The 26,656-nt window shown below is 45.5% G+C and overlaps 2 protein-coding genes across 5 annotated transcripts in view; one reads left to right on the top strand and one right to left on the bottom strand.

Moving 5' to 3' along the window:
* Positions 1 to 355: 355 nt before the first annotated feature.
* GSTZ1 (glutathione S-transferase zeta 1) lies at positions 356 to 11,163 on the bottom strand. 4 transcript variants are annotated; one of them, XM_013940591.2, is made up of 9 exons: positions 11,113 to 11,163; positions 6,899 to 6,950; positions 5,906 to 5,973; positions 4,873 to 4,953; positions 4,298 to 4,423; positions 3,524 to 3,599; positions 2,571 to 2,623; positions 1,424 to 1,473; positions 356 to 751 (listed from the first exon to the last, which is right to left on the bottom strand). In XM_013940591.2, exons 1-9 carry the CDS (start codon positions 11,134 to 11,136, stop codon positions 625 to 627), a joined length of 657 nt encoding a protein of 218 aa, XP_013796045.2. In that variant the 5' UTR covers positions 11,137 to 11,163; the 3' UTR covers positions 356 to 624. The 4 variants fall into 4 exon arrangements, with proteins under 4 accessions (XP_013796045.2, XP_013796044.1, XP_013796046.1 ...); XM_013940590.2 differs by lacking the exon at positions 11,113 to 11,163 and adding an exon at positions 10,513 to 10,711; XM_013940592.2 differs by lacking the exon at positions 11,113 to 11,163 and adding an exon at positions 7,489 to 7,548.
* Positions 11,164 to 12,301: 1,138 nt separating this feature from the next.
* POMT2 (protein O-mannosyltransferase 2) overlaps positions 12,302 to 26,656 on the top strand; it is a 34,632-nt gene continuing 20,277 nt past the window's right edge. The window contains exons 1-9 of the mRNA XM_067296864.1: positions 12,302 to 12,448; positions 13,315 to 13,399; positions 14,240 to 14,344; positions 15,455 to 15,563; positions 16,433 to 16,541; positions 20,082 to 20,241; positions 22,929 to 23,035; positions 24,000 to 24,082; positions 24,887 to 24,996. Coding sequence (XP_067152965.1) covers positions 13,340 to 13,399; positions 14,240 to 14,344; positions 15,455 to 15,563; positions 16,433 to 16,541; positions 20,082 to 20,241; positions 22,929 to 23,035; positions 24,000 to 24,082; positions 24,887 to 24,996 — 843 coding nt within the window. The 5' untranslated portion in view covers positions 12,302 to 12,448; positions 13,315 to 13,339. The remainder of the gene's footprint in view (positions 12,449 to 13,314; positions 13,400 to 14,239; positions 14,345 to 15,454; positions 15,564 to 16,432; positions 16,542 to 20,081; positions 20,242 to 22,928; positions 23,036 to 23,999; positions 24,083 to 24,886; positions 24,997 to 26,656) is intronic.

Raw genomic sequence — 26,656 nt, 5'->3', positions numbered from 1 at the left:
GGTATGAATTGGCTGTCCCAAATAGTAATTCTCTTGTCATTGCAACAGGTGGCAGAGTTGCTAATGGCTGGCTCTTGCAAAAACAAAGGGATTCAACAATGGTCGCTTCTGTCAGGGCCTATCCCTTACTGTTTATATCCATGGCATTGATAATTATGCCATAGCTCTGAGGCAGGTGCAAAGACAAGCAGGCTTACTGGCTCAGCAGCACACTGTGCACAGTCATTCTCTGATGCTCTTTCCATGGCTGGTGGAAAGGAAAAGCCTCTGTGGGGAGCCTAGAATTGGCTAGATGCCTCATAGATGTTTTTGGCTATATTCCCCAGCCCCAAACCATATAAAAAGGGTCTTCTGATAGTTATGGATGCTTCTGTTTTAATATGCTTCATGGAGAGATATAAAATAGAAAAACATAGTCAGAAGTAGCTGCAATCTTTCCAGCACAGTGATAGTTCTTGTGAGTCATCCAGGCTACTTCTGGAGCAACGGGGCTTTCCCTCTGTTCTTCCTCCATTCCATCCAGATGATGAGACATGAGTCCTGCTGGCACTCAAATCCTACTCAACCTTTAGCTGTTGTCCTCTTTGCCTCTCCAGTTTACTTGATTTAATGGGTAAAAGGGCTTTAAGCTCGCAGTTCTGCAGGGGTATCTGGCTGTCGGGATGGGTGGCTTGCTTTGAATGCCTCCAACTCTAGGAGAGCTTTGTTGATTCTGGTTATTGTGGGATATGGAGACAGGTCCACTTTGTATCTGCAAAGGGAAAAAATTATCAGGTACTCTCAGCTGGACAGCTAGTGCAGCTGTGTGTATTAGGGCAAAGCACTGTGCTGTACCTGCCCAGTGTGGGAGAATCTCACAGGCTGGGGTATGTTTGCATTAAGAGAAAGGGTACATTCTTGTAAGTTGAAAAATAAAACCTAGAGGAAAGCTTAGTTAGCTCTTCTGTCTTCACTAGGCTTTTATGCAGTGTTCAGCATACAGTAAGAATGCACTATGCTTTCTCCCCTAATGATGACTATCTCCTGGGAATTACACAGACCCTACTTGCATAGGGTTTGTGTTCTCTACAAATACAGTCAGCTTGCTCTTTCCCCTCTGTGTGCAGTGTAAATATAGGACAAAGAGGAGAGAGGATGTGGAGCGTGGACAGCCTTAGTTATTCTAGGGACACAGATCAGCTTTCACTCCTGGAGCCTCTGGGAAGACAGCCCAGCTCCTTGTTCCTGAGAGCCTCCAAAAGATGCAGTATTTAGGACATAGAAAAACACATGCAGAGAATAATCCATAATGGGACAGAGCATGGAGGAAGGATGCTTTCCTAACAGGCACAAGGAGCAGCAGAGGAAAGGTCAGCTTTTACAGCCCAGCACATAGAATAGGTTCCAGTGTGCTGAAGTGCACCTCAAGCTTAGCCTTAATTACCTTTCAGCATTGAAAACTTGAGGCACCAAGCACAAGTCAGCCATGGACACCTGCAGTGGAGCAGAGAAAAGGGGTTAAAGTAATCCAGAGCCTGTCCCATCACCCTTCACTGTAGTGGCAGGCTTTTGCAGCACAACAGCTGTTACTTTATCAGCCAGTATCATCTGATAAGGTTTCCTATGCATTTCTGGGGTGAAGAGAGGAGTTTTCATGGCATTCCCATCCTTTAATCAAGCATTAATAATACCTCAAAGGTGCAAGGACAGGAACCTCATGGGAGTCAGTAGTACAAGAAGCCATCAGCCTGTAGGAAGCTTCCTATTTACCAGCTGATCATGGCAATCTCAGGGACACTGTGCTTCTATGGCAACTGCTACTGAACAAACAAGTCTTGCCAGTAGGCTGCAGAGGGAGGAGATGGGGTGGTGGTCATTGCCAATGAGTTTGTGTGGGTGGGAAAAGATGAGTAAATCTTGCTTGTTTGCACTGGAGGAGCATCAAGTAGCTCCAGCCAAGATCAGGACCTGTTGTGCAACAGGCCTTTGTACACACACTCATGGACACACAATCTGAAAAAAACAAAGGATAGTATAAGTAGCTGCCTTTCTGCACAGATGACAGCTGCCCCCCACCCTGTTCCCCAGGTCATGAAGTACTGGCTATCTTTCAGGGCACAGGATATCTCTTATTTTGAAATGTGCCAATGTTAAAGTTGGAGAAATAGAGCAGAAAAATATGACACAACCTGGCCAAAGGTCTCACAGCTAAGAATTGACCCTGTTTTTCTTGAACCAAGCTTTGGCCCTATTGAGGGGAGACTTTGAACTCCAAAGCTCCTGAAGATGAAAGATATTTAATCTGTTCCCACATCCTCTAGTGGCAGCCAGTTTCCAGATCCTAGATACAGCTGCACAATCTGGCCATCAGCAGGTTACAGGCAGGAACATGTAAGCATCCCCATAACTATTTGCAAGTCAGTAATGACCTAAGTAGGATCCATGCAGCCGTTTTCTTAATGGTGAAGGCACAGCATGCAACTCCAGGCATAGGACGGGCTTTGCCTGTGTCTCCACAGTTAACTCTTCTACTTTATGGAAGATGCAGTGATTTCTGATTCTCCAGTGGTGCATGGCGCTCAGCTACTTACCTCATCCCCCACACAGTAGCGCCCAGCAGTGTGCTGCAGAATCTGCTCCAGTGCTGCCAAAAGAGGTAGAACACTGTGGTCAGGCATGGGAAACTCATTTCAAAGGTTTAATGAAGCTGCATGTGGAGGCAGGGGGATGCTAAAGATCTTTTAAGCTGGGAATTTGAACAAGAGTGTTTCAACCCTGAGCTGGTAGGCATGAAGAGGAGCGATCTGAGTCAGAACTGAGAAAGAACAGAAATCTTACCACAGAAGAATTATAGGAGTCTTTAGGACCCCTGAGCCATTTGGGACCCAGGATGATTTTAGCTGCTTCAGGCAATGAACCTGACATACTAAGAGCACAATAAGAAGATATGTAAGAGTGTGAAGGGGAGAAGTACAAAGGTTCAGTCAGTTTGTGTCTGTCCAGAAGCAAATATGGGCCTGCCATTCCAGCACATGGGGGGTAAGGGTTTTGTGAAACAGCGCCCTATTTTTCACAAGGAACTAAAGAAATATTTTGCTACTTACTAGATTCTGTGGGATTCTGCCACAAGATGTCTTTTGGCTTAAGGCAATAAGCATATTAATATAGGAACTTAAGTGCAAAAGGCAGTAGCTTGGAAGCAGCAGGGAGGAAAGGAGAGTGCTGTCAGCCCTCATGCTTCAAGGTGAAATGACTGCCATGGTGTTCAGGATAGCTCTGGGCTTTCCCTCTTCCATGCACTGCAGCAGCACTGCATATGGACAAGCTCTTTCCTTGGAGGCGCTGCAGAGCTACCAGTCCTGGATGAAGTATTCTGGGCAGGAAGAGCCCATCTTTCCCAGCAGGGCAGGACACCAGCATACCAGCCTAGGAAGGCTTGTTGTTCTGGTTGAGGAGAAAGTAGAACCCCAGTGGTGCTGCACACTGCCCTGCTGAGTTTTGAAGGGTCAGTCAAAGTGCTGATCATTTCAGATGTGGGACTCACCTTGGAAGCCAGATGTGATGCATTGCTGAGCCCATTCCATTTTTTTCTCCCCCATTCGTTGCAGGATACTCAGGTTCTGCCAAGGTGAGAAATCTCCAGGTTAGACTGACTGCTGTGAGCTAGGGCTTGCCAATGCCTCACCCAGAGGGGGAAAGGGGAGACTAGGAGGTGCTCAGCTTGACCTCAGCCTGCTGGGTGAGCCCTGATCTCATCCTCATTGAAGAAACCATTCACCTGGCTATATCTCTCTCCTGGGACTGTCAGAGAATCACAGGGGGCTGGGGTTTGAAGGGACCTCTGGAGATCATTTAGTCCACCCCCCGCCCCCACTCAGAGCAGGGTCAGCTAGAGCAGGTTGCCCAAGACCATGTCCCGTTAGGTTTTGAATATCTCCAAGGATGGAGACTCTACAGTCTCTCTGGGCAACCTGTTCCTGTCCTTCTGTTACAGCATCTTCCTGGCTATCCCTTTGCCAGTGCCCTATGGGTCACTCTGTCTTCTTCTCCCCGAAACATCCTAAACCTTGCAGTGAAACCTTATGGGTTAAGCTGGTTCTGGAAAGAACCCTGGGGCCCTATAGAATTTTCTTTGTAGGAAATATGTATTGTTTCCACTGGCATATTAGATAAAGCATAGATTTCATCTGCTATCACAGTCTAAGGGCTGCTGCTCTATTAGCTAGCAGTAGTTTAAAGAAACTGATTCTTTCAGAGACACAAACTGGTGGAAACCCATCCTGGTTTTCTTATTTGCATGGATATGACAAGGCAGTACCTGGAGTGGCTGAATGCCGGAGACAATGTGATCTGAGATCATTCTGACTTGGGCTCTCTTCTTTGGACCTTGGGGCAGGAGCTTGGGATTAGGCCGGGTTTCTTCTAGGTAATGAATTATAGCTAGCTGTAATGAACAAAGACATAAGGGGATGGTACTGGAGAGTGGAATAAAAATATATGGCCTAAATATCTAGGAGACAGGAGTTCCTAGTTGGTCCAACAGAATCCGAGCCACAGAATATCCTCTTTGATAGCTGCTTGAGACCTTGTGGTTCAGCCCAGCTGTGATTTAAGACCACCATGGTACAGCCATCTAAGACAGACTGCAAACTGCTCAGTAAAAGGTGGGGTTTTGAACTAAGGCTGAGTTGAGCCTGAATGCCTGACAGCAGTTTCCCAGCAGGGGCTACATGCTATTTCTGACCTCAGGTAGGATTGTTTTCTTCATCACAAATGCCATCTGTTCTCTAATGCACAAATCTGGTGCTCTGGGGGAAGAGATGGAGCAAAGGCTTCCCTCCCAGTCTGGGCAGCGGGCTGGAATGAATGGTTAAGATGTGTCTGGTAACTCACCGACTGAGAAAGGGTGATGCCATCAATTTTCAAGGCTGGGACTTGCTGCATTGGATTCAGTGCCTTGAATTCAGCAGAAAACTGGGGAAACAAACCTGAGATTACTGCAGCCAGAAATTCTTCCTCTTGTTTTCTTCCTCTAGAATCCAGTTAACAATGTTTTTTTTTTTAACCTGGCTTTTCCTTCTACCTCCATTACTATTTCCAGTAAGTTATGTTGCATTATTAGCCTACAGGAAGCTTCCACGGGGGCTCGAGGATCTCTCTATCCAAGGACAGACTGCCTTGCCTCTTGCTAAATCAGTAATACAAAGTTTGAGATGGGTGGTACCGTAGCAGCATCACTATTACTGTTCTAGTTCCCCAGCACTGCCTTAGCCCATAATGGCACACCAAGTTGGGTGGTACTACTTAGCCCATGACTCTCAGCTATGGCCCCCAAGAAAAAGTTCTCAGGAGGGATCTTTTTTGCCAGTCCACTGCTTCCTTTGGCAGCCCCACTCCAGCTGCAGCTCCAGGCTTTATTTCTCTCCTAACTCTAACCCTCAACCTAAGTGTGGGCTGAGTACCCCATGATGCCCACCCATGGCCCCCACAAAAAGGTTCTCAGGGGGAAACCCCTTTGCAATCTCTGCTATGTCATTTAGCTTCTTTCTGACCCCCTGCTCCCCCCTCCCCCCACTTTCTGGTGCTAATTGAGTGAGGCCCAGTTTGTGTCTAAAATGCACTGCAGTGTCTCTGAACTCTGCATGCCAGATGTGCTCAGTTACATCATGATAAGCAGGGGCAAAAGATCATCAACCTCATGAAATTCAGTCATAGAAATTTGAGAGAGGAGAAAACCTTTAGTCTCCTACAGTCATCTTCCTCTGTCTTGCAGGCCATGGAAGACTGGTTGAAAGCAACAATTAATTACAGAGAAGCAGTGAGGAATACAGTGACTTTCCTTTGAACTTTCTGGTGCTGATCCCAGTTCTCCTAATGATCCCAAGTTCATGTCCCCTAGAAAGAGCAGTAGTAGCTGTATCCTTACCTGCTGCCCCCCGTCCTTCAGGAGGTTCACTGGCACCTGGTCATAGGCAATCCCTTTCAGAGCCAGTGCTGGAGAGAACACAATGTACAGCTTCAGACAGGCACACTGAGACCAAGTTCAATTTTTTAGGAAACGAACTCAGGAAAATGCTACCTCTCCATTTGAAAAAGGGTGTCTTTAAAACCAAAAAACTCTGTCTCTCAAGAGAGGGGGCCTGTGTCCTCCGAGAGGACAGTGCTCTAGCAAACCAAGGCCTAAGGCACCAAGGGTCAGCCCTGGCAAAAACTGTGTTGTTCAAAACAAGCTGTACCACCCTCCGCAGCACAGCTCCTCCTGACAGGCTCTGTGCTCACCTGCAAAACCTTCCTTGAGACTGTCTCAGCTCTTGTAGTGACCATGCCCAGCCCTGCTTAGCTCTCAAGACCAGGGGACGCCACAGTTTGAGGCAGTATCCGTACAAGAACAGAGTGTAGGGCTCCTCTAAAGACTGGAAGAAACAGCCATCTGCATTGCATTAGATTTGCAAAAGGAGCAATTCTAACTAGTTGCAGAGACAATCTGCAAAAAATGCCAAAGGGAGGGAAAAATCTTCCAAAGCCTTTCACATGAGGTTTGTCCACAGGAGAGGATTTAGCTTCTTCTTCTGCTGTCTGTTTTGGATAACTGGGGCAAAGTTTGCCCCAACCATGTAGCCCCCTTCCCCCCAGCAGGTTCTCATTTCCCACTGCCACTTGAATTTCAAACAGCTATAGGAAATATCCTCAGATTCCCTGCTAAGCTCTTCTCTCTCTTCCTCTCCCTTCCCTCAGCTCCTGGTGAGCTGTGGTATTTATTCCCTTCCTCCCCACTCCAGAGGGGCTGGAGGAAATGCAGGTTCCAGGTTCATGTTTGCTGATTTCTCTTTTAATAAGTGACTGATTAATTGGGTTAGTGAAGGGGAGAATGCTGCAATAACAGCAAGACAGCAAAACAGGCATCAAAATTGGATCTTACCGATTCTCACTCTCCAAGAGCAGGAGCTTCGAAAATAGCTATAAAGTATCGGCTGAGAAGAGAAAGACAGAACAGGTGGTTTTATCGTGGAAATGTCAGAGTATTTTAAGGGGAACACAGCATGAACAGAAGGCATTTCAGGAACTATATGATACAGGAGACCAAGGTTTTTGGGGAGAGCTCCCCTTTTTAAAGTGACCATTTCTGGTTTGAGCTTACAGGTAGTGTCACTATTTTTCATGCTGGCCCTCAGAATATTTGGTTGCATCTGATGTTTTCAGCGGTATGCAGGCTGTGTTAAAATAACCCCCTACAAAGCTCCCCTCTTTGCCACTATCAGATCTTGCCTTCTTCTACCGTCACAGATTTTGAAGCAAATTCCCCACTGACTGTGCCAAGCAGCTGCACTGAGGATTTGAGTGTCATGAAATGGCTTTTCCAGCCCAGCAAGGCCAGAACAGGCCTCTTTCCAAATGAGAAGAGCCACTGCTCTTCCAGGTGAGTGCCAAGAGTGCAGGGAACTCATCTCCACCTGAACTCCAGCACCAAGGCAGCTTCCTTGGCCGCTTTCACCCCATCCAAGGTCTCACCTTTTCAGATGCCATGGTCAATGTGTGCAATCCACTGCCGAGAACAAGAACAACCGTTTCCTTTCCCTTTTAACTCAGATGGGGTGGGGGAAGGCTTTTCTCCTGAAGCCAATGAGAAATGGACCACGCCCCCAAATCTGTGTCCAGGACACAGAACAAGCGGAGCCAGACACATGCAATTGAGTGGCTGCAGTCAGCTGCATCCATATCCATTGCAGCCCCAACTCTGGTATCAGAACGATTACCAGCTTTGAGGGTGGAATCATATTTAGGAATCATTTATTTCTCTAGCTTTTTGTCCAGAATGAATAAAATATCTAGAGAGACTGTCAGGCTCTCAGCAGTTGCCAAGGCAGAAATACAGCCCTGGGGAACAATACAAGGAAGCCGAAGCCATGTGCAGAATTTCGATTTCACTAGGGAAAGACTACCAGCGCCCTGAACTGGGGCTGCCTTTGCAGGGAGGACCCTCCGGGGCCTGTAGCCGTCCTCTCATCAGCACCAACAGGTGAGAGGGCTTCCTACCATACATGCCTGGGAGAGGCTGTTACTCTGCCTCCAGCCCAGCTTTGAGCAAAATACTGGGCTCACTGCTTTTTGTGTTGTAGTCTCTTCTTTCCACACTTGAAAGGCAGTACTCGTGTGTTTCTAAACAAACCAATAATCATGTCTCTACTTCCTTCTCTGGATCCCAAAACACAGAGGGAGCACTCTGTGTGTCCACCCTCCCAAAATGCAGAGAAATTATACCAGAGACTGACAGTAGGGCAGAGAAAGGCAGGGATTTGCTCTTCAACACACAATCCATCAACAGAAAACTAGACATACCCTAAGGACTTCTGTGCTCCAATCCTCTTTGTAAACAAAGATGTCTCTCTTACAGTTTAGTTAATTCAAATAACTTGAAATGAGGTATGCATTTGATTAAATTACTTTAGTCAAAGTTTACTGGAGAAATGGTTTATAAGTGACAGGGGAAGTGATGGCAGTACTGGCAGCTCTTTTGAGGACAAAGTACTGATTTTCTTAAATCCTCCGCTTCTGGAATCAGGGCATTAGAAATCTCAGCTATACTTTCTTAAAATAAATGGCTAGCCTGCTAGGTTGCAGGGAAGAAAACAGAAAACATGACTTCTAAAACATCAAACACCAAAATAGAAACATACATCATTTATACATATTATTTTTAATTGTCTTTCCTGGAAAACTTGCTGATGATTTTTGGCTCTGAAATTCATTTCCTTCACCACTTGTGTTTTGGACTCTGGACTCCCAGCTGGCAGAGACATTTCTCCTAATCCTCTCTACAGCTTTTTGTTGTTTTTGCAGCCTGCACTATCATTTGTAACTAAACAGTGTTAAGCTAATTGCTTTGCTCTATAATTTCGAGGCCCCTGGAGATTTTATCAAAAAGAACATGGAAAACAACCCTTCCTTCAGCTGTGTCTCCAGAGCCTAGGACCTGGAATGATCTCTTAAATTCATGCTGTTTTGCTTCCAGTGGTAGGGGAAGATTATGGATGAAACAATCAGCTAAGTAAAGATGTAGAGATAGCGGGAGTGTTTTACTCCTCAGTGCCTTCTTTGCCCAGGTCTCAGAATGACACTATTCCTCATCTTCTCAGAGGAACAGCTGAGCATGGGCCGGGGGTAGTGGAGAACTGCCTCCATTTACAACACTGTGTGGTACAACCGCTGTAAGCTGCAAGATATATCAGTTGGAGCTGGGAGGTTAGCTGGAGGACAACGTTTGCTTGATGTCTACTGAGATTTTTGTTTTGGTTCTATTTTCATTTCCAGCATCAGTAATGCAGCAGAGGCATGAAGGTGAGGAGGGTTTGTCCTTAAATACCAATTCTGATTAAAAAACTGGGAGAACTTCTTAACCCCAATGATCCAGCCCTCTTTCCTTTGAAAATTTTGCCAAAGGAGCCTCCTATCACACAAATGAATATGACTAACCCAGGAAGAGCTAGGAGGCAACAGAGATAACCCATTTGCTTTGAGGCCTGTGGTAACCAATCACTGTGACAAACACTGGCAATAGCCAATGCTGCTTTCTTGAGGGGAGAAAACGATGCCTAGCTGGTCTGCAGTGCGATAACAGGCCTAAAGGAAAGATGCTAGGGGTGTGTGCCTTGACTTTACAACTTTTTACACTTCTAAATGCCTATAGGTATTTTGTTAAGTCTGGGCCCAAGCCAGTTCAGCTGCAAGCACAGGAACATGATCAGGTTCTTTCTGGAGAGTCACTATGTAGCATCCTGAGCCTCTTGCCAAGAGCCTCTGACTCTCATCTGTGGGATCCCCCCAGTACTTGGGAACAGTAGGGAAGCAGGTGCAGACAGCAGAGGAAGGAGGCTCATCTTGACTGTTGCATTCAAGCCCAGCTTTGTCACTGATGCACAGTGCTGTGACCCTGACCACACTTCATAGGGAGCCTATAAGCCTCCGTTCCTTGAAGTTTGAAGAAATTCATCTGGAGGAGACAATCAGCATCAAGCACAATAGAGCATTCCTGAGGATGCTTCCTCCTGGAAATACATTTCACTGTTCAGGAAGCTGGTAGATACTCCAAATTTAGTGTCGTGCGCCCTGAGGTTTCCAAGCCTGTCCACTTCAATATGTTTTGCTCCAGATTTCACCTCTTTCTAGGCAGTGGTCAGGACATACTAGAAAAGACAAGGTCTTTTCATCTATTTGCTGAGTCCCCATCACTCCAATGAGCCTGTATATGGGGACTGACAAAAGGCAGGGAACCATGCAAAAATGGCTATGTGAGAATATGAGAGAGAGAACTGTTCCTTGGAGGCTTGCCTAGGAAAAAACACATCTATATACCATAGAGGCAGGGTTTGAAATGCACCACTTGTATTCTGCTGGACTAAAATGTAACAGTATAAATGGAAGGGATAGGTCTGCTCCTAAGCACTCAGTCTCTCTGCAGTGGGCACTAGTGTTAATAGTTCACATGGTAAATTACATTAAGTAATATTAGTTTTGAAAGGCATTAGTTTGATTTACCTTGCTGTCCATACTGTTTAACATGGAGTCAAATTCCTTGCTCTCCCTTGAGATAAGGATACCAGACCAGGGTCTGGCAGTGGAAATCCTTGCAACTGATTGTATTGTGGAGCTGTCCTTTTATTAAATGGCATCTCTTTCTTTCCTAAACCTCTGGAGGCATCTGAAAATAATTTAAGTCCTGATTCCAGTAATCTGCCAAGATGGACAAAAAGGCTAAAATGAGTGAGTTTCTGTGTGAATAAATGAGTCCATGCGGTCTGACAAAGTAATGGAAACCAGAGAAGAAATGTCAGCCCCTGAGGTAGGGCTAAATTCTTCTATAAACATGCCCACAGTTTTAACTAGAAAGAAACCGTGTGTAAAAAAGTATTTGTCCGCTCCTTCTCCTTTTATCAGCTGGCCTAATACAGAACAGTGCTTCTCCCTACAAACCTGGCTCCACCATTATACCCAAAACTTTACTACTGCAGTTCCAGTTCTGCCACTCCTGAATCAACCCAAATATCTCCAAGCCGAAGCTGAATACTGTCGTAGAAAGAATATGAAAACAACAAGCTGCAGCTGCTCTGCGCCTACACCCCTGCAAACAGTAAATACCTTGGCGGCGGCGGCGGCACTCATCTTGCGCTTCCAGGGCTGCAGCTTCCCTCCCGCCCATGACTCACAGGACCTCCCCAGCCCGCCCTCTTGGCTTATTCTCTGCAGGCTTGCTGCAGCTGTCAGTCACTCTCTGAGACCAACCATTTGCAGAGAGTTATGGGAATGGTAGTTTTAGCTGCTTCTGCAAGTCTTACTAGCTTTGGAGCAAGTTTGTGCAGGTGAGAGAAAAGAAAAATCCTCATTTGACTGGTGAGCTTCCTTATTATATTTAGAATTTGGATTTAACAATTTTGCCCTGAAACATCTGTTTCCACTCGGAGAATGCAGCAGTGGTGTCATGGACAGAAAGTGAAGTCGGATTAAAGGATAGCCAGTCTGCCAGCACTACCTCCCATGGCAGAACACAAAAGGAGGGCTATAAATACAACCAAACACATTTCTGCCCAAAGCAGGTACAGCCTGCAGTGTCACCCCCAGAGCACGGTAAGGAGAATGGCATTTTTAGGCACTTTTGCCACAAAGACCCTAGTTGCTATTGCTTGCAGAGCTGTAGGAAAGCTTGGTGTCCCACTGCTCCTACTTGCTTCTCAGAAGCGTACACAATGTACTTGCAGCATGACGAATTAACTCCCTGGCCTCACTGCGGGTGCCGCAGGGCCCGGGTGGGGGGAGGCAGGCTGCGGGCAGACCTGCGGTGCGCTGTGCCGCCGGGCGTCCGGTGGCACCGGCACAGGCATGAGGGGCAAGCAGGCAGGCGTGGGCCGAGGGCAGGCCAGGGCTGCGGCTTGCGTGTGCCCAAGGCCCATGGGGGCCCGTGGGGGCGCGAGGCTGCGGGGGAACGAGGGCTCGCGGGTGGCGGGGCGGCCGCCGGGGGAGCAGGCCCGCGCGGGCCGGCGTCGCCTGGCAGCCGGGGCACCAGGCGCCCTGCGCGGAGAACTACATCTCCCAGAGAGCCCTGCGAGCCCCCCGCCCCCACTCCCGCCGTGCCGCGCGCCAGCCCCCGGATTCTGTTTCCCACGATGAGCCGCGAGGCGGACTCCGTTTCCCTTGGTGCTGTGCGCCGGGGAGCGCGGCCGCCGCCTCCTCCTTCTCCCGGGCCGCGGATGCCGCTGGCAGCGGGGGGCTGCCAGGCCGAGCCGGGCCCGCCCGGCGGGCCGCTCCGGCAGCGGGGGTCCCGCCGGCTGCCAGGAGGGCCGACCCGGCCCTGCCTTCCCGCCGCCGCTCCGGCCTGCCCTGCGGCGGCCCCGGCGCGGGCCGGCGCCGCGCTGGGCCTCGTCACCCTGCTCAGCTTCGCCACCCGCTTCTACCGCCTGCTGGAGCCGCCGCACGTCTGGTACGGGGCCTCGGCGCCATGGCAACGGGGCGGGGCCGGCGCGGAGGGGGCGCGCCCTGGCGCGGGGCGGGGTCGGCGCGGCGATTGGCTCTGGCCGCCCGGGCGTGGCGTAGGGGGCGTGGCTTGCTCTCCGGGTCCTCGGCGGGGGTTGACCTGGCCGCCCTCGGCGCGTCCCCGGCGTGGTCGGGGCGCGGCGCGGGGAGCTGCGCTCCTCCACGCCCTGGGCGCCTCTTCCTCACTCTGCGGGGGGGCTTACTCACTGCCGGTCGATACCCGAAAGAGAAAGCATGTTTTCATCCGTATGCCAAGTCAGTAAGAAAGAATAAATCAAAATTTCCCACCCTTGCTGCCTCCCCTGTCCCTGTTTTTAAACATCCTGGCTTCCCCTGGTTTGCACGGCTGGAAAGAGATTTGTTTTTCTTTCCAGCTGGTGGTGTAGTGGGATTCCGGTGGTGAGAGGGCGCCCAGGTAGCACCCCGGCCCTGCGGAGCCATTGCCTGGCTGGGCTCTGTCTGCTGCTCTCGAGGTTGTTGGAGTGCTGCAGGGAGGGGATGGCCTCTTGGGTGGGCAGCTTTTGGGATGTGCAAATTGCAGGCTGACTTTTTAATGTCTCTGAGCTCTGTCTGGAATCAGAAAGGTAGATTGGAAGCTTTGGAGCACTAATATCAAACTCTTAAAAGAGACCTTGCCTAAAATGGCTACAGTACTCTCCATCTTTGTTTTCCTAGTGAGTTTAATTCATTGTCTCACATAGAAGGAATTGCAGTAAACCTCTGTATGAGGAAAAATATTAGGAAAACTACTTTCCTGTATTTTGAATTTCTTCAGCACTGGAGTAGGTTGTTCTGTGGTTTTTTTTTTTGCAGTTGGGATGAAACTCATTTTGGGAAGATGGGAAGTTACTACATTAATCGGACCTTCTTCTTTGATGTCCACCCTCCTTTGGGGAAGGTAACCTGCTCTTTTGTTGTGTGTTTTAGAAGCCACAGGAATAGACCAAGAAAATTCTTCCCCTTCCATCTGATTAAAGGATGCAGTGAACACCAAAACCTTATCTAACCGTGGCTGGCATCCTGGTGTTTGCCTTCTACATCCTGAACCTCTGTTTGCATCTTTTCTTCTTCATGAAAATGCTTTGAATATGGGAAAATAACACAGTATTGTGCGTTGGGTACTTGAAAGGTTTGAGCAGATGGAAAGCAAAAAATGAACATGAGACTTACATGGGTTGGAGGGGATGTTTAATGGAAGGTGACAGATCTAGAGAGCCAAACATTTCCTGATAGCTTGTGTGCAGTTAAGTTCCCTACCACAAAGAACTTTGAAAGCTTTGACTTGCTACTCTATGACTGAAAGCTTGTTCTAGCAATAAAGGAAGTTTCATGAAGTGTTGATCAGGATGCTTTCCTTCTGCCTTGGGAAGGTTATCTTCCTTTCAGGTTGAGACTCTTTAATCTTTCAGAATAGGAAGCTATGAGAAGAATCTGCAGAGATGGAATTTGCTCTGCTAAATCCTGTACCCAGTTACTTCTTGAGCCTGCAGTGGCTTTTATAGTCAGCAGCTGCAGTCTCTTTGGTCCCCTCTGACTGCCTTTACACAAAGGGCAATATGTATGTATATGAATTTTGTACATAAACTCTTTACTCTTGTTTGGATGATGTATCTGAATTAGTAAATAGTTATCCTCTGGTTCAAACTTGGCTGCTATGAAAATATTCCCTGCTGTTGATTTGGGTTCTCGTTCCTCCAATGTGATTTCCCTGACCAGTTTTTCCACCTTACCTCTCCAGATGCTGATTGGACTTGCTGGCTACCTTAGTGGATATGATGGTACATTTCCTTTCCAAAAGCCAGGGGACAGATATGAACAGCACAACTACATGGGAATGAGAGGGGTAAGGCTCTACAGGCTGGTATCTAGCTTGTTAACTCTTCTTGGCTTTAGAGTATAGACTGCTGTGTCATAAGTACAGCTCTACTGGATCAGATCAAAGGTCTGTTTAGCTTTGTGTCATGTCTCTAAGTTCTTTAGAAAAGCGTTGGTGAGTAAGTCTTAATATCTGGCTGTGAGAAGCCAGGTGAGATATAAAGTGATAATTGAGACCAATTCTTGTCACTCATTAGCAGGGCTGCAGTTCTCAGTGGGCCATATATCTTGCCTGTCCTGCAGAAGGTACTCTTCTGAGCTTGGGCTCCTGCTCACCCCAGTGTGCCTGGCTGCCATGCTGGAGTCCCTAATGGCTGAGAGCCAAGGACCTCAAGCAAGTCAGTTCCATCCACTGCAGCCTACAGTTTTCCACTCCCAGTGACACTAATGCTGAAAGAGCTGATGGGGGAAAAATTGCTGTTGTTCAGGGTGATATCCCACCTGGAACCCAGGTGGTGCTGATATCAGGCTTATGGCTCTTGGTCTTCCTAAATAGCAGATAAAGCAAGTCAAAAGAAGAAACAGTGGCCAATTTCTAGTGCCTAGAATAAAGGATAAAAATTGGGAAGGCATGTTTTCTTAGTTTACTTTCTGATCTCCACCAATTCAAGGTTCTAGATTTCCCTGAGCCAAAGGCAGGAGAAATGCTAGAACCAGACCATGAAGATGGAGAATTTACTGCTGTGCTACTTTCTTTTGATTTCCATTCTTCCCTCTCTAACTACCCTCACTCTCATTTGCCTAGCAGGAGTGATATATCTAGTTAAGATAAGTTGAGTATGATAGATATGTGTTGCATCTATTTGACAAATCTTTTTCTAAATATCTCCTGCAGTCCAGAAAGAGACTGACCAACTGTTGTTACTGAAATCTCTTGAGAACAGAGTAAGCAGCTGGCATTCTCTAACAATATCTTTGCTCATTTGACTTTTGTCTGATGTTTGTAGTGAGCCAGTTTAGTCACCTGCAAAGCTGCCTGTTGTTGGTAGTTGTATCAGATGGAGGACGGGAAGGGATATGCATGCATATTCACCTTGGGAAGGGGTGTAACATCTCCTGTGATCTTCTTTTCCCGCAGTTCTGTGCGTTCCTTGGCTCCTGCCTGGTTCCCTTTGCCTACCTCACGGTGCTGGAACTGTCCAAGTCACTGCCTGCAGCCTTACTCACAGCTTTCCTCCTTATTTTTGGTAGGTGTTCCTGCTACTGCAAAATAAAACAGGTTAATTGTTCAGAGAATTTCCTTTTTTGGAATCTCATGTCATTACCTAGCCAGAGTATATTGTGCCTAATGAGAAAGAGTCCCAAAAGCCAAGTAAGTCTGCTTTATAGGAGCCTTTTTAACTGGCAGTCCCCTAGAGGATTTTACAATTTTTTTTTTAGTTTATAGGTACTTCTGTTATGTGCATAACTACAGCATTGCACTACATTTCACCTCAAATTTAAGAATTCTTTACAAGATATGTGGTCAGGAAAAATTTTGCCCACTAGTTAAATATTGACATCTCCCATATGAGTTAATAGGGTATTTAACAGCCTACTGCAGTACTGTGAAATAGTTCAGGATAAGAAATGAATAAGGCTTCTGAGCCAACAGTGAAGAAGTTAGCATTGCAAATGGAATTACTCAAATCAGCATTTTGCCAGGATGCACAGATATTGATTCACTGGGATTTAAAATACTCAAGTCATATTCGTATTTTATAGATAACATCTGAAAGATGACTTTTTTTTCCCCACCTTCTGTGGCATCCTCTGGCACCATGATGGTACTTTAGTTGGTAGATCCATGATTACTGTAACACTCTTCATGTAAATATGTTAGCAGCACTTCCCAAGTGGTGCTTCTCAGCTGATATTGTACTGTCTGGTTTTTTTGTGTTTTTTTTTTTTTTAATTTGTTACCCAGGTAGAAGTTGAAATGTTCCGACCTGTTTCCATTTCTAAAATTGCTCTTGTTCCTTCTCTCTTGACTACATTGATTTAACTGGTTTCTCTCAATGTTAGATTTGCTTTGTAACTGCAAGCGTTTCTGACAGTGTCATGTGTCTGTTTGCAGATACGGGCTGTATTACTTTGTCCCAATATATTCTGCTTGACCCCATTCTGATGTTCTTCCTCATGGGAGCTGTTCTGAGTATGGTTAAATGTAACACCTGTGCAGATAGGTAAGATAAAGATGACATTTTTTTAAACTATAGGCGCTCAACTTTCACAGAGATAAAATATTAGATTTTGTTTCACACTTGATAGTATGGGTAAATGGCTGAGATTAGATTGTTTCAGGAAATTTATAGGTGAAAATGGCTCATGGTAGAGGTGAGGTATTTTTAGTATAAAGGTTTGTGAAACAAGGGAGAAAGTATCATGGCTGGGGTAACCTAAGAAAAGACTTACATAGATTATTTAAGTGTGAAAGGAAACTTCAGCAGAAATACTGTTGATGGAACTGCAAATCTTGAAATGAAGGTTTAAAGCTTTTTAAAACTTCCTGACAGGAAAGAAAGCTAGTGTAGGACATCATAGGTCAGAAGAGTGGGAATGGAAGATGACTGTAGCCTGGTGAAGGCTTTGATCCTTAATGGCAAAATTATTAATATATCATCTTGACCCAGTTGCTTTGTCTCCGTGACAGAGAAATGCAGTTTATTTGTGACTGTAATCCTGTGAGTATTTATAAAATCCTGCTAGCTGAGGTAAATAGTGTAATTTGTTGGATTTAAAGAAATTGGTTTCAAAAATTTAAGGAAAATATTGCCAGGATGATTCTGAATGAAACAACTGAGTTGTTTGAGGTATTTGCTATAGAAATATCCAGAGAGGAATGGTGATTATAGGTATTTGGGCATGTCAAAAGACTTCTCTGGCTAGGCTCTACAAAGTAGTTTCCCCACAATGCAGTCAGGATTCAAAGATAAGAAAGCCTAGAAAGCTATGCTATATGTGAACTATTTTTGCTTCATGAGATGTTCAGGAACTGATCATACCACTCTTAGCATGACTGCAGCAGACATGACTAAAATTCAGCCCACAAAGTCATGTAACGCCATCTAGAGCCACCCTTGTCTACAACACACACCCCAGGGAGTGCAAGCATTACTGTACAGGGCAGTGTTTGATCAGTTCATAATGCAGCTCTATGTACAATGACCTGATCTTATTTCTCATATTTTTGAAAACAGGCTTAGCTCTTACTAGTTAATTTTATGTAAATTAAAAGCCAACTCTATCTATCATGCTGCTTAGCAGGTGGTCATGGGGATTCTTCAAATACATCAGTAGCAAGAGGAAGACTAGGGAAAATGTGGGCCCTTTGCTGAACGGGGTGGGTGCCCTGGTGACGAAGGATGCAGAGAAGGCAGAGTTACTGAATGCCTTCTTTGCTTCAGTCTTTACTGCTCAGGCCAGCCCTCAGGAACCCCAGATCCTAGAGGCAAGAGAGAAAGTCTGGAGGAAGGAAGACTTTCCCTTGGTGGAGGAGGATCGGGTTAGAGATCATTTAAGCAAACTTGACACCCACAAATCCATGGGCCCTGATGGGATGCACCCACGAGTGCTGAGGGAGCTGGCGGACGTTATTGCTAAGCCACTCTCCATCATCTTTGAAAGGTCATGGAGGACAGGAGAGGTGCCTGAAGACTGGAAGAAAGCCAATGTCACCCCAGTCTTCAAAAAGGGCAAGAAGGAGGACCCAGGGAACTACAGGCCAGTCAGCCTCACCTCCATCCCTGGAAAGGTGATGGAGCAGCTCATCCTGGAGGCCATCTCCAAGCATGTGGAGGAAAAGAAGGTGATCAGGAGTAGTCAGCATGGCTTCACCAAGGGGAAATCATGCCTAACCAATCTGATAGCCTTCTATGATGGAATGACTGGCTGGGTAGATGAGGGGAGAGCAGTGGATGTTGTCTACCTTGACTTCAGCAAGGCTTTTGACACTGTCTCCCATAGCATCCTCATAGACAAGCTCAGGAAGTGTGGGCTAGATGAGTGGACAGTGAGGTGGATTGAGAACTGGCTGAATGGCAGAGCTCAGAGGGTTGTGATCAGTGGCACAGAGTCTAGTTGGAGGCCTGTAGCTAGCGGTGTCCCCCAGGGGTCAGTACTGGCTCCAGTCTTGTTCAACTTCTTCATCAATGACCTGGATGAAGGGACAGAGTGCACCCTCAGCAAGTTTGCTGACGATACAAAACTGGGAGGAGTGGCTGATATGCCAGAGGGCTGTGCTGCCATTCAGAGAGACCTGGACAGGCTGGAGAGGTGGGCAGAGAGGAACCTCATGAAGTTCAGCAAAGGGAAGTGCAGGGTCCTGCACCTAGGGAGGAATAACCCCATGCACCAGTACAGGCTGGGGGTTGACCTGCTGGAAAGCAGCTCTGCGGAGAAGGACCTGGGAGTGCTGGTGGACACCAAGTTAAGCATGAGGCAGCAATGTGCCCTTGTGGCCAAGAAGGCCAATGGTATCCTGGGGTGCATCAGGAAGAGTGTTGCCAGCAGGTCGAGGGAGGTGATTCTCCCCCTCTACTCAGCCCTGGTGAGGCCACATCTGGAGTACTGCGTCCAGTTCTGGGCTCCCCAGTACAAGAGGGATGTGGCACTACTGCAGCAAGTCCAGTGAAGGGCCACAAAGATGATTAGGGGACTGGAGCATCTCTCTTTTGAGGAAAGGCTGAGAGAGCTTGGCCTGTTTAGCCTGGAGAAGAGAAGGCTGAGAGGAGATCTTATCAACGTGTACAAGTATCTGAAGGGAGGGTGTCAAGAGGATGGGACCAGACTCTTTTCAGTGGTGCCGAGCGACAGGACGCGAGGCAACGGGCACAAGCTGAAACACAGGAAGTTCCATCTGAACATGAGGAAAAACTTTTTCACTGTGAGGGTGACAGAGCACTGGAACAGATTGCCCAGAGAGGTTGTGGAGTCTCCTTCTCTGGAGATATTCAAAACGCGCCTGGATGCAATCCTGTGCAATGTGCTCTAGGTGACCCTGCTTGAGCAGGGGGGTTGGACTAGATGATCTCCAGAGGTCCCTTCCAACCTCAGCGATTCTGTGATTCTGTGATTCTGTGATTTTGTCTAGTCAAAATGTAAGCACCACAGCATCTGAAGTCAGTAGGGAAAGGTTTTAAATCCTGCTGACATCTTCGCTTGTCTTTTCTCTGTGGTTTGATTTTAATTTAGTTTGTAACTTGTTTGCTTTTTGCCACAGCTTTTGTTTGTGCTTTGGGTAGATATTCTCCACTAAGGCCTTTCTGCTTTAGAAAGAAAGTGGCTGCTGTCTGTCTTCTGTCCTCTCCCATGTTCTTAGGCTCTCTGATTGAAGTAAGCTTGTGGTCTTTTGTTGTTGTTTTTTGTTTTTTTTTCTTGTTTTCTTTTTTTTTCTTTTGTGGAGCAAAACTCTGCTTTCAGGTCTTTTATATGTGGGATTTTCTTCACACTAGTGTTTTAGCTTATACCCATGTCTGTGTTCCCTTCCTTAAAGGGGAGATCTAGGGCTGCCCAGGCTTAAGTGATGGGTCCTTCTGAATTCTGTGTCAAGGACATCCTTGCATCCTTCTGAAATGAATGAAAAGCTTGTCTTTCTATTCCCATGGACTCCTGAGAAGATGGAATGTAATTTTGGAGGGTAGCTGATTTTCTGTTTGTTTTCGTGACTGTGTTGTCTGTGCATGTAGCCATCATTTCTTTACTGACCTGCTCTGTCTGTCCTGCAGGCCATTTTCCACCTCCTGGTGGTTCTGGCTGAGCCTGACTGGGGTGAACCTTGCTGGAGCAATGGGGGTGAAGTTTGTAGGACTTTTTGTAGTCCTGTTGGTTGGCCTGAACACAATCTATGATCTTTGGGACTTGCTGGGGAACCTCAGCCTGTCACTGGTGAGTGTTTAAAGCTTTTCTTTGTGAAGTGTTTCTTTGTTTTGTTTTGCTTTCTTTTGCCCTTGTAATTCTCCTCGCTTTTGACATCTGTGAAAATAGCCAGTGGTATCCTGTCTACAGCAAACAGGGGCATCTGAGCTGGATGATGATGATTAAAGATGAAGGTTTTAATGGAAAAACTATTGCCGTATGTTTTTTAAAAACATGTCAGCAGGATATAATGTCATAAAAGCAAAAAGATTTTTGCTGTTTCCCAAGAAAAACTATTACCTTTCCAGTTGGCTGAATTTTATTTCAGTCTAAGCTACAAATGCTTGTCAGTGGTGGCTGTACGATGGCCCAAAGTCAAATGCTGTCCAAAATAGTGTTACGTGACCTTCTGAGAAGTATCTGCTAGCTGGCAGACAGGCATGTCTTGCAGCACCTAGTCTGTAGAAGCGGAGCAAGCTGAGGCTATGCTTCACCAGTAGTACAGTGACGTAGCCCGTGTAGCACTAGCACGCAATAGTCCATCATGAGTCATAGGCATACTGTGTAACTTGCAGTCTTCATAGCCTGTCCGTAGGGTGCAGGCAGCCATAGCCTGCTTGTTTTCACGCATATTTGGTGCTTATAAACTCTAAATAATTTACTAGTGTATTTGGGTGCTCTCTTCTAATATATTGCATCTTATATTTGGGGACTGTGAAATACCTTGATATGACATTTGCTGTCTTGCAACCAGGAGAGAAAGAAAATTTCTTCAAGCACATCTTTTAAAAGATGTTCAGTTCTCCTCTTGTCTCAGCCTCTTCTGAAGCTTAAAAATTCTATTCCTTTCACTTACTGTTTTTGTCCTGCTTCTGTCTTGTAAACAGTGGGATTCTGGGGGGAGTTTTTCTGTTCCTGCTGCATGGTTCGTTTTCTCTGATTAATGTGAATCAATATGGGCTGCAAAGATGCAATGTTCCAGCTCCAGAGAAACACTTCTGGAGCAGAGTCAGTTAATTGCATTTGAAATGGAGCAAATCCATCATGTCTAAGCTTTCTGCCAGCAAACGGCTGCACAATGATTTCATTTGTGCTGCTGGCAGCATAGGCAGCAAGCCCCTGAGTGTTAGATATGTAAAGAAATTTACTCCAGGAGGGAGATGCTTGCTGAATAACTAACTATTTGGCAACCTTGGTGCTTGAGGAAGAGGGGGGGGTGGAAAAAACAACCCCCCCCCCCCCGAAAACCAGAATAACTGCTCTCTGCATTTTTTTTAGGAAACTAGTCATGATTAGTATTGCATGCAATGTTTTTGGAATTAATTTGATTTCTAGAATTCCCAGCTTATACTGATTCACTGTTCTGTTTTGCTCGATACTGTCCTTCATGTGGGTTTTCTTTTGACTTTGCATTGTAATCTGTAGTTTAAAAAAAATCCTTTCTACGAAGATGGAAGGATATTGTGGTCATTTTGAGTAAGGGACTGGAGATTAGCTCCTATGCTGCATAACTTTGGTTACGTATCATAGAATCAGCATTTTTGCAAGTGTTCAGTGTAAGTGTTGCACATGGCCGTTTTTGAAAGTGTTCTGTTCAAGTACATGGGCTGAGCAACTGTTTTTTTTGTTGACTTCAGTGGGTTCAGAGTCTCATATACAGTTAGGGGACTCAGATTTTCCTCCTCAGTTTTGTAATGTGTTCAGCTCTTTTTCTGTTAGTTCCAAAATCTTTTGATCTGGTATTAAGGGATGAAGGATGATTAGCTTAATAATTGTGTGATAGGTACCATGTAAAAACAAAATACAGAAGATAGCAAGTAAATTTGCCTTTTCAGCCTTAGAGTTAGATGCAGACACTTCGCAAACAACTGTTGTAGTTTAAGGTGTTTTCCTTTCCTACAGCTGTTATCCATCCTGTACTTTAGATTATTTGCTCTACTACCAGCAGTGTCAGTGGGATGGAGGCACGTAATCACAACCTGGGCATCTGTGTACAAACCACTTCCCTCAGTGGTTTAAGTCAAGTGCTCTGTTTTTGTGTTGAGGAAGCTGAAACACTCGCAGGTTTTGCTCCTGACTTTTCTGTAACTTGTGGCTGAGGAGCAGCAACAAAATTGCTGTGTGGGAACATCCTTGCTAAGTGGTCTGGTTTCTCTGAAGGAAGTGTACCTGGGTCCCCAAGAAGTCCTTGTTACATTCACATCTGCACAGGGAGACTTGTTGGGGAAACAAGTAGCTATCTAGTAGCTTGTACCCTTATGCTTTCATTTTCCATTTTGCTTGCCTTTGACAGTTGCTATTCTGGAACCCATCTTCATGCTGTGATTTGGTCTCAAGACTTGTACCGTTCTTATAAACAAGTTAAAGTGTATGTTCCTCTTTTTCTAAGGATTATCAATGGGAGCTGCCAAGCTCTTTTTGCCGTAGTTAGGGATATATGACATTTTGGAAAGTTAAACCCTCCCATTGCCTTTTTTTGTCTTCTTCCCATGTGCTTGAAATTTCAAGGAACCCCAACTCCAGCTTTTGGAGAGGCGCAACAAGGTCTGCCTTGTCTTTTACCTCTCTCTAAGCCTTTTTGAGGAAATTCTGCAGCTTGCTGTGCTTGTTATGTGCAGCAGACTCTTGCTATAGGACTGCTACTCAGAGTCTGGTTAAGCAAGGAGTGGAGTTGTTTCTGCGGCTGCACTGTTTGATCCAGGTTGTGTTTGTTACAGGTCCTGTTTGGGAAGCATTTACTGGCTCGAGTGCTCTGCCTCATCCTGCTCCCGCTTGCCCTCTACATGGCTATGTTTGCTGTTCATTTTGCAGTTTTAAATAAAAGGTATTTCTCAAGTGTTTTCTCCAGAAGAAGAATCACCTGTCTCTGCTTTGTATTAAAGGCCATTGATTATGGATTTCTCCATTTTCAGTGTCAGAAGCACAGCCACAAGCTGTGTCTTCGTTTAGTTCCCTTCCCAGACTACTGCATTGTTCTCAGAGGAAGGCTCTGGCCAAGCTGGCAGTGAAACAGGGTTTGAGCTTGAGACTTTCTGACATGCCAAGCAAGTATCCTGACCAAACTGTCTGTCTCCTTTTTCTCCTCTCTTTCCTGGACCTGAAAATGTCTCAACCCCCTCTGCTTTTTTTTTTAAGCATTGCATTCCTGAAAAATGTTTTGGCTCATATTAAAAAATAGTCTGATGAGTGTTAGCAAAGGGTGGGCTCTGCTCTGAATACCTGCAACCAGTGGATGATGTCTATCTGGAAAGAGCACAACAGATAGTAAAATGGCTAAGTAATGATCCATGGCTAAGTAATGATCCATATGCCAGCATTGAGAAGTGAGGTGAATAAGCATTTCAATATAAAAAAGAACATAATTAAATCTGTTATTTTTCAGATTGTTAAGTTTAAGTCAGGTGGTCTTAGCACTAGCCTCTTACCAGAAGCGGGACTTAAGGGCCACAGAGCGAGGCTTTACTATATCCAACCTGATAGTGAGTCAGGTTTATTTGTTATAAAAAACACCTCCAAAGATAGTTGATGGTGCTTTGTGCACTGCCAGAAGACTTGCATTTTTGTGACCTCAAATCCTTGCACCTCTGGACAATTGCTTGCAAGAGTGTGTGCATCTGCTGTGACTCACAGCGTGAGAGGTGCACCTAAAGGAACTGCAGTCTTCTCCTGAGACTGTGTCTGGTCTTATCTTTTTTCTTCTGTAGAAACAATTTGGTAATGCATGTTAGAGCTTTGTATACCTGTTTTGCCAGACTTCTGACTTTCACATTCTTTGCTCTCTTTTGTAGTGGGCCTGGGGATGGTTTCTTCAGTTCTGCCTTTCAGTCCCAGTTGATCGGGAACAATCTTCATAACGTCTCTGTTCCAGAGTGTGAGTGTCCAAGGGAATAAACTGCTTTGATGAATTTTGTCAATGTACCTGTGCGTTTAAATAAAAACAAGGTCTCCTGTGAGTCAGTGCAGAACAGTGCAGATTATGGCTGAGTGCTCATAGTCTGATCCATGCTGTTCCTCTGCAGTTTTATGTATCTACAGAAAAGAAAAAGGCTGAAAATAACATTTAATATGTTTAACACACTGTCAGTAACTGCTTTGTCATACTGTTTTGTCCTTTGGAGCATCTCCCTGCTCCAGAGCTGCTACTGGGAGAGCATCAGCTATGTTCTCCCAGATGCTCCACTTGTGCTGGGAGGCTGTGAGGGAAGGTGCCTAAAGCCAGTGTGCCAGCTCCACTACATGATAGCTGACTGAGCTTGCCTCCCTTCCCTCTTGTGCTGCTGAAGGGCTTGGGTGGTGGAGTATTTCAAACTAGTTACATGCTTTTCAAAGTGGATAATGTTCTGATTTGACCGTATACTCTTATGGAAAGCAATCCCAAACCTCTTATTATTGAGATTGCATTCAAAAGAGCTAGCACTTCTGTTTATGTTAAAACTAGCTGGGAGAATTTTAGATGCTTCAACCAAATTTTATATATCAGTTTTACTGAATGGTGGTTGGTGATGGAAGACAAGCTGTTTGGAGCAATGTGTGAAACAGGAAATGAGCTTGCATAAAAATAAAGCAGGAACATATACGCCTAATCAGAGCACTGCAGAGCACTGCAGGCTCTGCAGGGGGAGATACTTATAGGAGAGCTGTCTTATGCCTTTGCTTCTCCTTCCTTCCCATTTAGACTTGGCATATGGTTCTGTGGTCACAATGAAGAACCTTCAGATGGCAGGAGGATACCTTCACTCACACTGGCACCTCTACCCGGAGGGCATAGGAGCCCGCCAGCAACAGGTTAGTGTATTGCTGTAGTACTGCCTCTGACTACAGCCATCTTCCTTTGTCCTACTTGCCTTCCTGTGGAGCTGCCTCATTCCCATTGTGCTGAGCATTAGATGCTGTTCTGACAGGAGCTATGTATGTACTCGGAATCTAGTATCCTCTCGGTACCACATCTGTACCTTTGGCTTGGAAACCTTAGTAGCTAGGTTGCTTGAAGAGAGCCTGCCGCTCTTGCACCAGAAGAGTGACTTCCAGTAGCAAGGCTTCATTATACTCGTGAGATTACCCTCCATAGATGGAGGCAAAGAGGACTTAAAAATAATATTCCCTAATGAAGGAACTGTTACCTAAAGGAAGGCTGCAAAACTTATATATAAAACAAATCTATTACTTTATCTTCTAGGGTTCTTTGCTGGGTGTTGAAAGCAACAGGAGTGCCAAGTGTTGTTTTCACCCCCTGCCATTGGCCTCTGTGACCTTACATTAACTACTTCCCCTTTTTTGCCTTGTTTTCCTCATCTGTCACATGAGTATTTGTAAGGCTTTGTTCATTAAATTAGATATCTGAACGTTCATAAGCTAGCCATAATGAAAGGTGCCTACCTGAACTCTTTAAGGGCTTCTGATAAATGATTAACCAGTAAATCAAAGTAAAAATCAGAAACCATGTAATTATCACTAATTAAGTAGTACAAAAATAAAATGAATTTCCTGTTTTTGTCCATCATCATCAAGCCTCAACAGTATTTGCAGGCTCTATAACATTCCCAAGATATACTTTGTAGTTTGCATATTAATGTCTAAAAATTTTCTGAGCTCTTTGAAGGAAAGTTGCCAGAGCAAAACAGGTGTGTTTGTTTTTTTAACTCCACTTGGTCTCTGTGATAAGGAAGACTTTTTTTTCAAAAATTAAACCTTTGCTTCAATCTTCTTTTCTTGCTATTCTTCCCAACCAGAAAATCTAATGCTCTCATGTGGCATTAATGTTTATTACTACAGGCATATCTCAGAGATACTGCAGGTTCAGTTCTAGACCACCACAATAAAGCGAGTCACACGAATTTTGTGGTTTCCCACTGCATATAAAAGTTACGTTTACACTATACTGTAGTCTATTAGGTGTGCAATAGCATTATGTCTAAAAAAACAATGTATATACCTTAATTAAGAAATACTTTATTGCTAAATAATGCTAACCATCATCTGAGCCTTCAGCGAGTCATAATCTTTTTGCTGATGGAGGGTCTTGATGTGTTGATGGCTGCTGACTGATCAGGGTAGTGGTTGCTGAAGGTTGGGGTGGCTGTGGCAATTTCTTAAAATAAGACAGCAATGAAGTTTGCCGCATCAATTGACTCTTCCTTTCACGAAGGATTTCTCTGTAGCGTGCGATGATGTTTGATAGCATTTTACCCACAATAGAACTTCTTTCAAAATTGGAGTCAATCCTCTCAAACCCTGCCGCTGCTTTATCAACTAAGTTTATGTAATGTTCTAAATCCTTTGTTGTCATTTCAACAATGTTCACAGCGTCTTCACCAGGAGTAGCTTCCATCTCAAGGAACCACTTTCTTTGCTCATCCATAAGAAGCAACTCCTCATCCTTTAAAGTTTTATCATGAGATTGCAGCAATTCAGTCACATCTTCAGGCTCTACTTCTAAGTCTAGTTC

The sequence above is a fragment of the Apteryx mantelli genome, chromosome 4 (assembly GCF_036417845.1).
Source record: "Apteryx mantelli isolate bAptMan1 chromosome 4, bAptMan1.hap1, whole genome shotgun sequence".
Classification (NCBI taxonomy): domain Eukaryota; kingdom Metazoa; phylum Chordata; class Aves; order Apterygiformes; family Apterygidae; genus Apteryx; species Apteryx mantelli.
This window is presented reverse-complemented; position numbering and strand designations above follow the sequence as displayed.